Raw genomic sequence first — 13,318 nt, 5'->3', positions numbered from 1 at the left:
GCTGGGGCTGGGGCTGGGGGGGAGCAGCCAGGTTTCTCAGCCCTGGGGCCATGCTCCAAATGTGTACAGAAGTTTGTTAGATTGAACTAACCCAGCACTTAGATCAACCTAACCCCAGTTAGGTCAATCTAAGCATAACATCTGCACAGACTCTCCAGGAACAGCTGTGTTCAGGCCATCCTAATTTTAATGTTGGACGAGGTGCATTTGCTTCTTATAATCAAGGTTCACTGTGTGCTTCATCGAAACCTGGCCCCACGCAGTGCCTCCTGCCACCTGGGACAACCTCTGGTGTAAAACTTCGAAAACATATCTCAGGTTCAGACATTTTTTCAGCTTTCTTTGTCCTTTGTGCATAAATCCACAGTTGTATGAACTTCACGATTACAAGCTTTAGGAGCAAGAGCTTTAGAGTGGAACACCGGCCACCTACCTGCAGTGCTCCAGCTCCAGCAGAGACCACTACAATACGAGGGTTTTGTTGTCTCTCCTTGAGTAGTTGAAAAATTTAAGGTGGGGAGGCAAAATAGGAGGGAGGGCACCCACAAATGTTTGAGACATAAATTACTGCAGCCTCAGGGCTGTGATGACTTTTGTGTCCAGTTTTCAAGCTTATTTCTACGATATTTGCCATTTGTGCGTTACGTGCCTCCAAGTACAGAGCAATGTGATTTTTTCTGCCACTTGTAGGGAGGCCAAAATCCACGGTGAATCAGCATGCTGAGAATATGTTTTCTTGCAAGTTCCCTGCAAGTTATTCCTTTGGCTTATATTAATGAGTAAAGCCTTAATTAAAAAAAAAAACTGAGCTGTTGTGCTGAAAAAAAAGTCAGGTTTCAGACTTGAATGAAATATTTTAATTACTGCATGTATGTGCATTCCAGCTTGTGTTTTATGGTAGAATTTCAGTTAGAAATTGTAAATGAGAATCCTAATCATTGTGGCCTGGATACTATAGTACGTGACTATAAAAGTCTTTTGTCCTTTGTACATACATATTTACATGATATACCTTTTATGTTTGTGTTTCATTAAGCCCAGGAGTTCAATAGAAATGGCTCTGGACCTCTATTTGTGTCTGCCATTTATTTCTGCTCTCAGAGTCTTCTCCCTTTGAAGTAAATAACGGATTTTTGTACAGATGTCTTAGTGTTATAGAGGGATGTTAAAATAATTGTACCAACACTTTCCAAGTATACAAAAAATAAGAATTCCTAGGAAAAGGTTTTGACATCCTCTGAAAAGATGATAATGGTGTAAGCTAACAGGGAGAAACCTGTACACTTCACTTCCAGTTTGATCATGTATATTATACCTGTGCATTACTGTTTCTTTAATGTTCGCATATAAAATTCAGTTAAATGTTGTTCCTAAGAGCTGCAGGCAAGCTTTTCTGAAAATACTAAGATAATGAACTTGAACCTGAGCTTTCTCCATCAAAGAAATCGTTACAGACAATGTGTTTTAGCTTTTGGCTTTATTCGGTTTAAATTTGCATTATTTTTTCTATGAAAAGAAGAAAGTGCATCTTTAAGATGATGTGTTTGTTAAATCAATATGTATGTATATATATGTTGGTATTGCTAAGGAATTGCCTTTCTGCTTTCAAATTGCTATACAAAATACCTTAGTAGACATAATGTCAAAATGGAAATAATCAAAGTGTATTTAAGACTCACTTAAAAAAATCCATTTCAAAAGTAGGAATGTGTTTTTCAGGCATTTTAAGACCATAAATTGAAACACAAGTATTTAAATTATTTTTCAAAGCTGTTCAAAACTGTAGTGTATTTATGTAGCCATACAGTGAACCTTTTTTGTCATCCTTTGCATTTAAGTTTTCTAGCAGTTCTGTATTTTAAGAGACTCCAGTGCCCCATAAAAAGCAAATACTTGAATTTTCAGTTTCTAGGTACTGAATATTTTCCCGTCTGCTGGCTCTGTTTTCATAACGGTAATTTATATATAAAAATAAAGAAAGGGAGAAACCAAAGAAAGGAATGAAGAACTTTGGAAAGAAGTCATTGAAAAAGCTGTTTCAAATCTGATAGGATAGAGTCTAAGGTTAAAACAAATACATCACCACAATGGGCACAAGAAGGAAAACGAAGCTTGGGCTTCAACCAAGATGGCGACACTTTGAACCAGCTATTCTGTTTTTGCTAGCTGAAGGTGTTTAACTATAGCACTGTTAATTGTATTTCATTAGCAACAGGGTGCAGAACAAAAATGTTTGCAGTAAGAAAAAGGCAGAGAAAAAGGATGATTTTCGAACCTTAGTAATCAGCAAGCACAGGGGCTCCCAGACACCATTTGCCAGTGCTAAACCCTGAATTTGGCTTTGCCAAAGGGAAACTCATCTCACCACCCTTCAAAGCCACTTTCTTAAAGACCCAGCTTCAGGGATCAGGGATCTTGAAGCTGTGGCCTAAGAGTAAATGTGTTTACCTGAAAGATTCAAGAGTACATATGGGGGGAAAAAAACGAAAAACAAAAAAACAGGTTTGTAATACTAGTAATGATGGTATCCGGGACACTTGTACTCCTGCAAAATTTTTATATTTTGTTAATTTATTTTCTGTCAATTTAGACTAACTACAAAGTACTCAGGCACATGCGCCGAGCATCCTGCCAGATACTTGCACACCAAAATGCAGTACCCTTAACACAGACCTTTTACTAAGCAACTGTCTACTCAGGGATTACTTCCCACGCACAGCCTGTACCTCAGGGTATTGTTGCACAGTAGACTTAGGACGTGTTACATATTTAGATCATTTTATGAGTAAAAGTGACTTAGAAAGCTTTCTGGACAGTCTCACATTAATACATAATATGATTTGAATGTAGATCATAGCACTCCACTGGGGTTGAGCTGGCTCTGGTACAGTCCCAGAGCTGAGATCAGTTCACACCCCTGGTGTGCAGTGCAGGCTGGAGTGTGTGACACTGATGTGGCATGGGAATGCCCCCGCACTGTACCGACTTACTAGCATGGCATAGGAGCCTCCTAACCGCACAGGCACTTAACATGCACTTCGCTGCTTGAGCGCTCAGGCACTAACGTAAATGCAGTTAGCGCGTGCTAAGTGTAACATATACCAATAATTTCGGTTTCCTGTTCTCTTTGTAAAGGCCGGGTGATTCAGGCCTTGTGGCCTGTCCTGAAAGTTGACAGGCCCAGGCTGGCATCAGGTCAGGGATGGGAGGGCATTCTAGAATACCCTGTCCATTGACTCCTCTCTACTATGAACTGGTCCCAAGCCATTTAAAGGCTTTATACGTTGAAAGCAACACCTACAAAATAACCATTGTAACCATATTAACAAAGGCAGATGAGCCTGGATGGATGTTCCACTGCTTGCGGCGTGCTGCAGGAATCCCCGGCAGGGACTCTCACAGCCTATGTGTCTCGCTGCTGACTGGAGACGCAACATCCAGGACCGTTGTCTCACAGAATCAGGCCCCTGAAGCTCCAGGAGTGATGGGGGCCCGACCTTGCAAGACAACAGCCCCAGCGACATCTGTAGATGCCAGTTGAGCAAGTCAGCTGTGCTGATTTGGACTCCGCTCCAAAGATGATTTTTTTTTATAGCCTCGGTAACTACTGCCATTGCTGTAATTCAGCACCAGCCAGCCAGGATGTAAATTTTGGGCTGAGCTTTTTCCAGCATCCCAGTCAACCTCAAAACTCTTGCATTTACCTCTTCAAGCACCTGCCTTGTCACCACAGGTGCAGCTAGTTTGACTCAAATTCACAAAATACACAGAAATTTCCCTATAAAAAAGTATGTGTCTTGATTTAGAAGTTGAATGGAGAAGGCCAATAATATTCAAACTGTGCACCGCTCCGTATAGTCCAACGTACACACACGCACAACTTCTATGGTATTTGTTTATTCTGATTGATGAGGTCTCTTTTCACACTATAGGAGAAGAAAAATAAATATGCAAAATACTTGTAGACTTTTAATGGAGTTACTAGCTCAGTGCTTCTCCACAGAAACTGACCTTGAAATTGCTTTTTATACACAAGTCAAAATATGCAAATTGAGAACTCCAAGTGGCAGCTCCGAACCTGTATATATTTTGTTAAAGTTCCTAGAAAGGCCTGGGAAATGTTACGTTTTAGAAAGGCCATTCATCAACTCCTAAGTCAGTGGGATGTAGAGTGTAGGGCTGTGACCAACTTGGAGGGTTATGATTCGGTTCCCTGAAGTTTTGGTTCAAGGAGACCCAAAAATGTGACGTGAAATTCAGTGAAAGCACCAAGTTTCATTTAGTTTTGCTGAGAAACCCTCTGGGACTTGCTAATAACATTTGTGAACCTATTGCTGAGCTTGCACATCACTTCACTTTTGTAACAAAACCAGAAACTGGGCAAGTTTCCAGCAGCTTCTTTTTGATTAGCATTATTTGCCCAGTTTTGCTTAGTAGCATTGGCTTTGCTACCAGACCAGGAGGTTTCTGGGTTGACTGGTATGAGTAGAACTAGCAGAACGTAGAGTCCTTTACTGGTTTGGCAGATGTGAATTGTTTCTTTTAAAAATGAATGAATAAATATCTAGTTGCCACTCTCATCTTCCATCGTCATCAGCAGCAGCATCACTATCATACTTTTATCTGGGGCATATTAAAATATTTGTATTGACTGCGTTTAAATGCCAAATGCTGGAAGAAACATTTTCATCCCATATCCTGCTGCTTGATTTTTTGTTCTTCCAACCCAAAGCAGAAACTCCCTGTTTTTCTAAAGTCTGTCTTAGTTCTCTTCTTAAGCTGAATGTCTTTTCAATAGATGCATCACATTCTTCTCCTTATCCTCTGCCCTTGTTGTAATCGGAAAGAGTCAGTACCATGAATTTCAGTTAAGTTTATGATTAGGCCATGAGTACTGCTACCACCACAGTTAGCAGAAAACCCTCTTCTGGAAGCATTCTTGCAGATAGATAAACAAGCAGATATACTGAGCGGGTGGATGGATAAATAGGAAATAACTTGCTTCCCAGTGATAAATCTATCATGGAGGTGGGGAGAAGACGCAGACAAAAACATTTGGTTATGTGGTAGTACAGAGGATTAGGCACATGCTATAATTAATGCCACTAGCAGTAAAAGGACATTAGGGATGTAGTGTGTGTTTGATTATTTCTTCATTTTGTTTATACTAGGTTCCTCTCCTTCGCAGCTGTATGGCTATTGCCAAAGAAAGCCCCTGAGACCGAGCTTTAGCCGCTGCTCCTCTGTAACTGCATCATTACCTCGCTCCAAACAAAGTCCTTTTTTTGTCAATAGAGGATGAAAACATTATTGGATTCAGAAGCTCATAGTAGTCCTGTATGCAGCTAGGGACGAGGAGGATAGATTTATGAAATGGACCATTTCAAATGGCATTATCTTCCCACAGTGAGGTACACCTTTCATAAATCATGGGAGAGTGCTTGGAAAATAGAGCATTTGTTATTCCTGCTGTATATTGTATTTGCATCCTCTACACTAGGATATGGGGGGGGGGAGGTGGAACTCCTCCTCAGTTTGCTTTTGTTCATTGATAGCAATTAGAGTTTTGTACGTTACAGTTAAAAAAAAAAAAAAAAAGACGACGACAACATGGAAGCCACATTTGGAAAAATGCTCAAGTGTGACTTTTTAACGTAGCTTTATTTTGCTATTTATTTCAGCCTTGATTTCCTAGCGTTGGTATAAAGCCAACTATTTATTCCTTGTACACGTGGAACATTGTAGAGCACTCTATGCCTCATTATCTTGTAGCCAGGCTAATATAGATGTTTTTGGAGTCAACTAGAAAGAGGAGTGCAAATATACTCCAAAGCTTAGACTAGTGAGTTAATACTACTTTATGCTTTTCTGCTCTGAAGCTCAAAGCATCTACTTTGCTACATTAATAAAATGGTCTCTGATGCCTTTTGAACTTATCTGGCATCTATATATTGTTCTGGGTGGAAAGAGGGTTCTTTCTGTGTTGTCAGTATTTCTTCTGTGTTTTCACAATCCAATATTGCAATAATTTTACCAGTGAGTTTGATGCCCCTTGGGATAAATGTAGGTCTCTATTAAACCTATAACTAGCCTGATGTGAAAAGTCAACATTTATTACACTGTATTATTTGTGTGGATGCTTTAAAAATCATTTCTTTGTTTTGTAGAGGAAAGTTTCCAGCATGTTATAGGGTAGCAACATGTCATTATTTGTAATGAGTCAAGCAGAGAAGCCTTGATTTTGGCAAATGTATTTTTGACCAGACTTGATGGAGACAGAAGGAGAATGATAATGAAGGAAAGTGGTTTGGGTTCAAAAACTGTAGAAAAAGCAGGTTTAATCTGAAAAGTGAAAGTATGAGAGAAAGTCACAAAATGACATAACCCCTAGCAAAAGTAATGAAGAGAATTATCTTAAAGTAATGTATTTAAATAGCAAAGTCAAGCACTCCAAAGACAGGAATTGTTAGTTTTATGTTTTCCTGTGCTGCCTCAATTCTGCCTTTCTGGATGCATTAGTATATGGCTTTTAATCCAAGTCTTGCGCCCCTTTTTTTTTCCCCCATCGAACCTCTGTTTCACTCTGTTCACAGAATATGGATGCACAGCGGGGCAGAATTAAGGTTGTATGGGAAACTGCTAACTTGGCAGTTCCTATATTACAAATGCCTGGTTCTTCTACCGAATAACATACTTTTAGCATAGGGGTATGTGTTATGTGTATATGTCTAAATATTATATTTTGTGTATTTGGCAGGCTGCCAAAATGGCAGAAGGGAAGCAGTGAGTTTTTCATCAGTGCATCACTCAGGCAGAACAGAACGGATCTACGGGTTTCCTTACAGAATTTAGCTTCTCTTCTCATTTCTCTCGGTCTCTCTCATTTCTGCAAGGGCCCATATTGGAGCTGTGATCTAGAGTAGTGAAGGGTCCAGCTGCCAATATGAAGCTCAAAATTTCATCTTCAGTGGAAAGTTAAAAAAAAAAAAAAAAATCCAATCAAGATCAAACCTGCAATTTATTCCTAAAATTTCTGCAGACACTGTTACTTTAGATGTTATAAGCCCTGCCTTTCAGGACCTCATTAAAAGGAATATAAATCTTTGAACTTTTGTTTTCTTAGGCTAGGGACAAACATTACACGTAAACAGGTTTAAGTGATCAGAAACTGGTTTAAACCTGTACAACAGATGTTCAGTGCACATAAACCAGTTCATGGGCAACTGGTGCCTCCCAAGTCTGCGGGGGCACCAGATTGCTGATGGGGGGCGGATCTCCCAGCAGCCGATCACCAAGCCAGCAGCAAAACTGGAAGTGGACTTCCACCAGCACTTCCAGTTTTGTGGCTGGTGCTTTTAGGAGGTGCACGGCCGATCTCAGGGGGTGCATGTGCACCCGCGTGCACCCCCTACACATCACCAATGAACCAGTTTGAAAATGGCTGAAACTGGTTTGAGATAAACCTGGTTGAATGTAGTATCAGACTTAACTGATTTGGGTCAAACTGGTTTATTCAATATCTAGCCCAGACCTTACTGTCCTCGGCTCTGGTTCCATACATAAGTATCTGGACCCTGAATGTGTGGGTTGTCATAGGAAATACTAAACCTATACAAGATTCATATGGGCTTGTTGCCTCAGTGGAATGAAATGTGTACTGCTGATACCTGTGTTGCCCTGAAAAAGGACTGCTATGCAAGGATACAAGCTTACTGTAGCGCGTTGCCTGCTACCTCTTGAGCTGAGACCCTTGCATCGATGCAGTTTGGTGTACTGCTCACACATTCACAGAGCAGTACCACTGTGATGTGCTGGTGATGGTGAGAGGAGATCTAAATTATTTATCAACACGCATAATTTCAAAGAAGTATGAAAACTCTAAAGGGCACATAATGTTCTAATAGATAGCACCATGTTTTCTTCTGAGTCAGGAGGAGATGGTCTTGGCTCCAAAAAGTTGTGACCTGGGCCATAAAACTTGAGGAGTGTGTAAATCAGCTTGTTGAAAATAGCAGTGACTTCCTGTGGGAAATAAGAAGATCTGTTTTCTGCAAATATTTTCAAGGCTCGATTTGCAACAATATTGTTTATATCACTGTGACAAAATAATTGCTTTTTGAGTTGAAATGTGGGTTTTTTTAATGTCTTGAACAACGGCATACAGGATGGATAAAAATGTCTCTCCAATATGCAGGGATACGTATCGCCACCCTATTTTCAGACACATGTGCACACACACACATGCAATGCAGTAGTTATTTTTTTCCGTGCATTGGCTCTGAGTGCATTGTTCAGGGTCCGTTTTGTCTATACGCTAGTATTGGGCTGTGCAGTTCTTTACCTGTATTCTAGCTAAGGAATTTCCCATACGATGTTTCACTTCAACCCCCAGTTACTGCAGGCCGGTTGGCATTTTAGACTGCCCTGGTACATTAGTAGCACTGTTTGCATGTTTTAAGACTTGAATATTTTAAGCCGTTGGGTAAAGCTAGGCTTCATTACAGGCGTTTATAACAAAATTGTCAGGGAGCTGTGGTGGATCTGATTTACATGAGTAAGCAACAACTATAGGCAAATGATCTAGCCACATACAGAATTAATTACAATTCAGGATTGATGAACTTTTATGATGTAGTTAATTTTTAAAAGATGCTGTGTATGGTTTATTGAAATTAAAAAAAAGAAAATGATAGCTTTCTGCCCCTAGTCTCATAAAACCCTGTCCTGCATTTAATACTGACCTAATTTAGCTCACAGATGCAGTCTCTCTTCTCTGAAGCTCAGTTGTGTAAAGGCCAAGTCAAGGTTTCAGTACACTTCTTTCCAAGTAAACTCACAGTGTGCCCGGATGGACATCCAGGAGGTGTTAGTTCATGCCAGTGTAGGAGCGTCTGCTCTGCTCTTTTGTCCTTGAGTGCTCTTAAAATCATTTCTTAGGCAATGTGGCTTAAATGCTGTGCCTGGTTACTAAATGCCAGCTTATTAAGTGTTACGAATGAATAGTGATTTAAACACAATGCAATGTCAAGCATGGACTCTCAAACATTCTTATGGTGCCAATCACATCGTGTGTGAGGTGTCTCATGGATCACTGCCCTTCCTAATTATCCTTGCACACAGAGTCTCTCACCTTCCTATTCCAAATTTATCCAAATTACTTCCATTCCTGGTCACACAATAATCCTGTGCCAAGTGCAGCAATTACTTAAATGGGAAAGTAACATGATGAAAACAGATAGAGGGAGTTAGCTGTGTTAGTCTGAAGCTGGGTAAAATGCAGGGCAGAGTAGTACCTTAGGCTAACATATAGGGTAGTATTTTCTAGGGCATTTGGCATTGGTTTTATTCTTCCTCCATTGAAGTCAAATGGAAACTGCCACTTAATTCAGTAGGAATACAGTTTGGCCAGTGCCAAGAACGTTTGAAAATAACACATGAAATCTGTTTGGAGTCTCTCTCGTGTCACAAGTGCTTTCTCCCTTACAAGTTCACAAGCCATAACTTTGGAAACTTCTTTTTATCATTAGAACCCCATCAGGATGCAGGAATATTTTTTTTTTCTGCCTCCAAGAGAGTGCATATGTTTGGTCTGTGGTTTTTGTTCTTTATAATTCTTTCTTTTTGCCCAGGTCACAGCACTGAGAACTTGTAGGTCTGGGACAGACCTTGCATAAACCAGTTTGACACAACTCAGTTAAGTCTGATACATTCAACCAGGATTATCTTAAACCAGTTTACGCTATTTTGAAACTGGTCTCTGTGCATTATACTTCTGTTCTGTTACAGGTTTAAACCAGTTTCTGATCACTTTAAACCGGTTTATGTGTAATGTCTGTCCCTAGCCATAGACACTGATAAAGCTGCCTTTTTCTTGCCACAGGATTTAGTGGGAATTAAGGCCTTGAAAGTTGCCTTAATTTGGGTATCTTAGACTAAACTGAGGCAACACATACTCTTGGTTCCATTAGTGTAAGTCTGAGATTATAGTACTGAATCAAGCTCGAGGTGCCTTTGGGCCTTGTTCCACCTTATGCTGTAAGCCACCAACATGTTGATTGGTGCTAGTGCTATTCTGGAGTTTGGATCATCACACCCTTAGTCTAGAAACCTTCTCTGACTGTCCCCCAACTGCACAGCTGTGACTTTCCACTAGAGGCCTGGTGAGGAGGGACCGGACTAGCAGCTGTGGCTGTGAGTCGCCACTGGAGGGCTGGTGAATCAGGACCGGCTTCTATCCCTGCTGTATGGGCCGAGACATGAGAGATCCTGGGATACTGGAGGATTTCAAGTTGGGCAGTATATCTGTGCAGAGTGGCTGCACCTTAATGGGATAGGATTTGGGTAGCGCGGATCAGAGAGCATCCTGCCCCGGAGTAGTGGAGCTTTGAACTGTATAACAAGTTCTGCAAAACCACTTTAAGTTATTAATGTGTGGAGAGTCCAGGGGTTAAGAGCTCCACGAGCCACCCAAAATGACAAGGCCCTTATACTGTCCTCCCAACTCAAAGGAGAACATATAAAAGCATTGTTAAAATAATCCTTGTAAATGATCTGACCAAATGTCAATCTTCCATTAAAAATAGATTAAAAACTAAAATAAACCCAAGGAGGGGAAATAAGACCCAGTGAAATGAGAAATCAGGATATCACCACTCGAGTCCTACAAATGAGTTTCCTAAATGTTGTATTTTTCTCAAGCCACTTAGATTTTAACTTCCTGCCTGTGCCTGCAGCGATAGAGATAGAAACACTGTCATTAGCTTCAAAACCTTAAGAAAAACCTCCTAGCTGCATTTGTTATTTTTCCCTATAGCTACATTTCTGCATCTATTACAGGACAGGTGCATTGAGGAATTTGAATATTAACTAGGATGAGAGAGTGAGATGGTGTTCCCTTTTCTTTCATTTTGGAGAGTCCTGTTGAGATTTCATTGAACGCAGCTGCTCCGACTGGATGCTTGCATAAAGAATGTTAATTTTTATGCTTGAATAAAGAAATCTTGGGCTTCCTGGGTAAAGTAGCTTTTAATGGGTTTTAAAAATTGAACCCTAGTAGTGCAGGAGTGCATGGACTGTACTGGGGCCAGAAACCATAGACTGTGATCAGATAACCTGTTATCGTAACAAAGCCAGTGGATAATGCTTTATAATGAAGTAATTGGTCTGCCCCATCACTTAGCCTCTTAAGTATTACAGAGAATAATGCTGGACCTAACTGCTATTTGTAACAATTTTTACTTCCTTGAGGGGCTAAATTGAAAACCCAATTTCAGATCTATAGAAGCTAAATACGTACACTGTTCCCCAAAATGAAGCTTTGGCTGCTATTCAGAAGCATCTTGGGCATTGTTCTCTGATGAGGTTCAGGTTGATTTACCTTGCAGTGGGTATATAATTATGTCATTGACAAAACACTAGCAATTAAATCATTTTTTTTCTTAGGTTACTGTATTGTGACCAAGGACAAGCTGCAAGAAGTCAAAGGGAATGCCGTTCTCTAGCACTTGACAGAGAAGAATATGTTGTCCTTTAAATGCTTGGTTTTCATGTTTTTCAGGCCAGCTTCAGGGCAGCGGTTTCACTCTTTATAATTATTCCCTTTCTAAGTAGGAAGATTTTAGTCTGTATCTTCCTGTTTGCCTCTAATCAGTTTGTCTCCAGTGTAGTTTTTCTGTACCAAAAACCTAACATAGGTGTAACTATGTACACATGTGTATGCAAATATAGACATATATGCATGCATATTAATAGCTATACCATAAACGTGCATATGGACGTGGGACATAATGCTTGTGTGCAACTCATTTCATGATATTCTGTGGGCTAAAATCAATTTTTACTGTGCTATTTTCAGTAATGTATTTGTGCTTTTATGAAAGAGTTGGTACCGGGATCTTCAATACTTTTTTTTTTTTGGTCTTTGGTTATGAGCATGTTAGTAGTTTAGCTTAGCCTAATTATTGCTTTTGACTCATTGCAACACATAATGTTGCATGTCATGCTGTACTACTTTTAATTTCACAGCTGAACACATTTCTATTGTTTTAATCCCCCTCTCAAAGTCTCATCTTTACTCCATCTGGAGGACACGCAAGGTGTATGGCTCCTTCGTGAGGTAACACTAGTAATATTTCTGGAGCACCCTTTGGGGAATACAAGTAGAACAGTACCAACCACGTTCTTTCCCGTTCAGGGACTGACTGCATCACTTTTATGGGACACGCTGTCTCTATCAGACTGGGACCAGTGTTCCTGGTCTGCTCGTGAACACTGGTATATCATTCATAAATGTGATGTTGTAGGCCCGTGGCCTCTTTCCGTGGAAGCCATTCCTAAAGAAGAGCCAGCGTTCCAGCGAAGACCGCAAGGAATGGTGGAGAATCCAATATCTTATTGTAAAGAGAAACAGGCACCTCACAAGAATATACGTACGATTTTGCATGGGGGATGCGTGTGCTGGCATGTACGTGTCAAGGTGGACCATACTGAAAAGAGATGATCTTTTCACTCCCCAAACCTCTGCTTATTACTGTAGTCTTCATGTTTGATCAGGCAGCTGTTCCCGAAAATGTGTTGTGCACCTATCTGACCTATATTAATATAAAATATTCCCTTTCTCTTGTTTGAAAAACCCTCAAGCCCGTACATGATAAACAGTCCAGTTTTCAAGGCCTACAGCCAACCCAGTGCACGTTCTGTGGGACACTACTGAAAGTTTTTCAGCTTTCCTCTTGAGCCCATGTATGAGCATTTCAGTGATCCAAACAAAAAAAGTATTTCAGGGAGCAGCAAAAGTTTGTGGTATGTGATTGCTTAACCAAATACCTCGCCCTAATCCGATTCAGCCTCTTCATACGCTCCGACTAAGATGAGGCTATGACAGATTTGATATCAACAGTCTCAGAATCAGATTTCACCATTTTTAACTTGACTCCTCATGGCAAGATTTTCCCTTTCTTTGTCAAACATCATTGAGGAGACAGGCATTTATGTTTATAGAAGCAGTTTATCTTTGACTCTGGAGATCCAACCAAGTTTTATGCACACTACCATTGGCAGCTGTAGGTCAAAATTTTAATTGGGGCATAGTAACCCTCCTCAGCTAGACGTGCGCTCATTAACTAAGGGCTCTTTTAAATGTGCCCCTGAGGCCTATGCTGTGACTGCTGGGCTGTTCAGTGAGATGCGGATGCCCTTTCTGAAGTTCTTTTGCTCTGGCTTTGGAATTACCCTGCTGTAATAGTGTTAACATGATCTGGGAACTGGAGCAAGTAAACCTCCTGGGTGTGTAATTTCTGTTGTGCTGTTTCTGTGCTGG

At 40.5% G+C, this 13,318-nt stretch overlaps 1 protein-coding gene across 7 annotated transcripts in view; it reads left to right on the top strand.

Moving 5' to 3' along the window:
• WWOX (WW domain containing oxidoreductase) overlaps positions 1-13,318 on the top strand; it is a 795,240-nt gene that overhangs the window by 597,411 nt on the left and 184,511 nt on the right. The window contains exon 7 of one of the 7 annotated variants that reach the window (XM_019505513.1): positions 11,443-12,627. The exons of the other annotated variants lie outside the window; for them this stretch is intronic. Within the exon in view, the coding sequence (XP_019361058.1) occupies positions 11,443-11,457 (15 nt within the window). The 3' untranslated portion in view covers positions 11,458-12,627. Of the gene's footprint in view, positions 1-11,442; positions 12,628-13,318 lie in introns of those variants that run through there. 7 annotated transcript variants of the gene reach the window in all.

This window comes from Gavialis gangeticus, unplaced genomic scaffold, assembly GCF_001723915.1.
Source record: "Gavialis gangeticus isolate Ggan-Ray unplaced genomic scaffold, GavGan_comp1, whole genome shotgun sequence".
Classification (NCBI taxonomy): Eukaryota; Metazoa; Chordata; order Crocodylia; family Gavialidae; genus Gavialis; species Gavialis gangeticus.
This window is presented reverse-complemented; position numbering and strand designations above follow the sequence as displayed.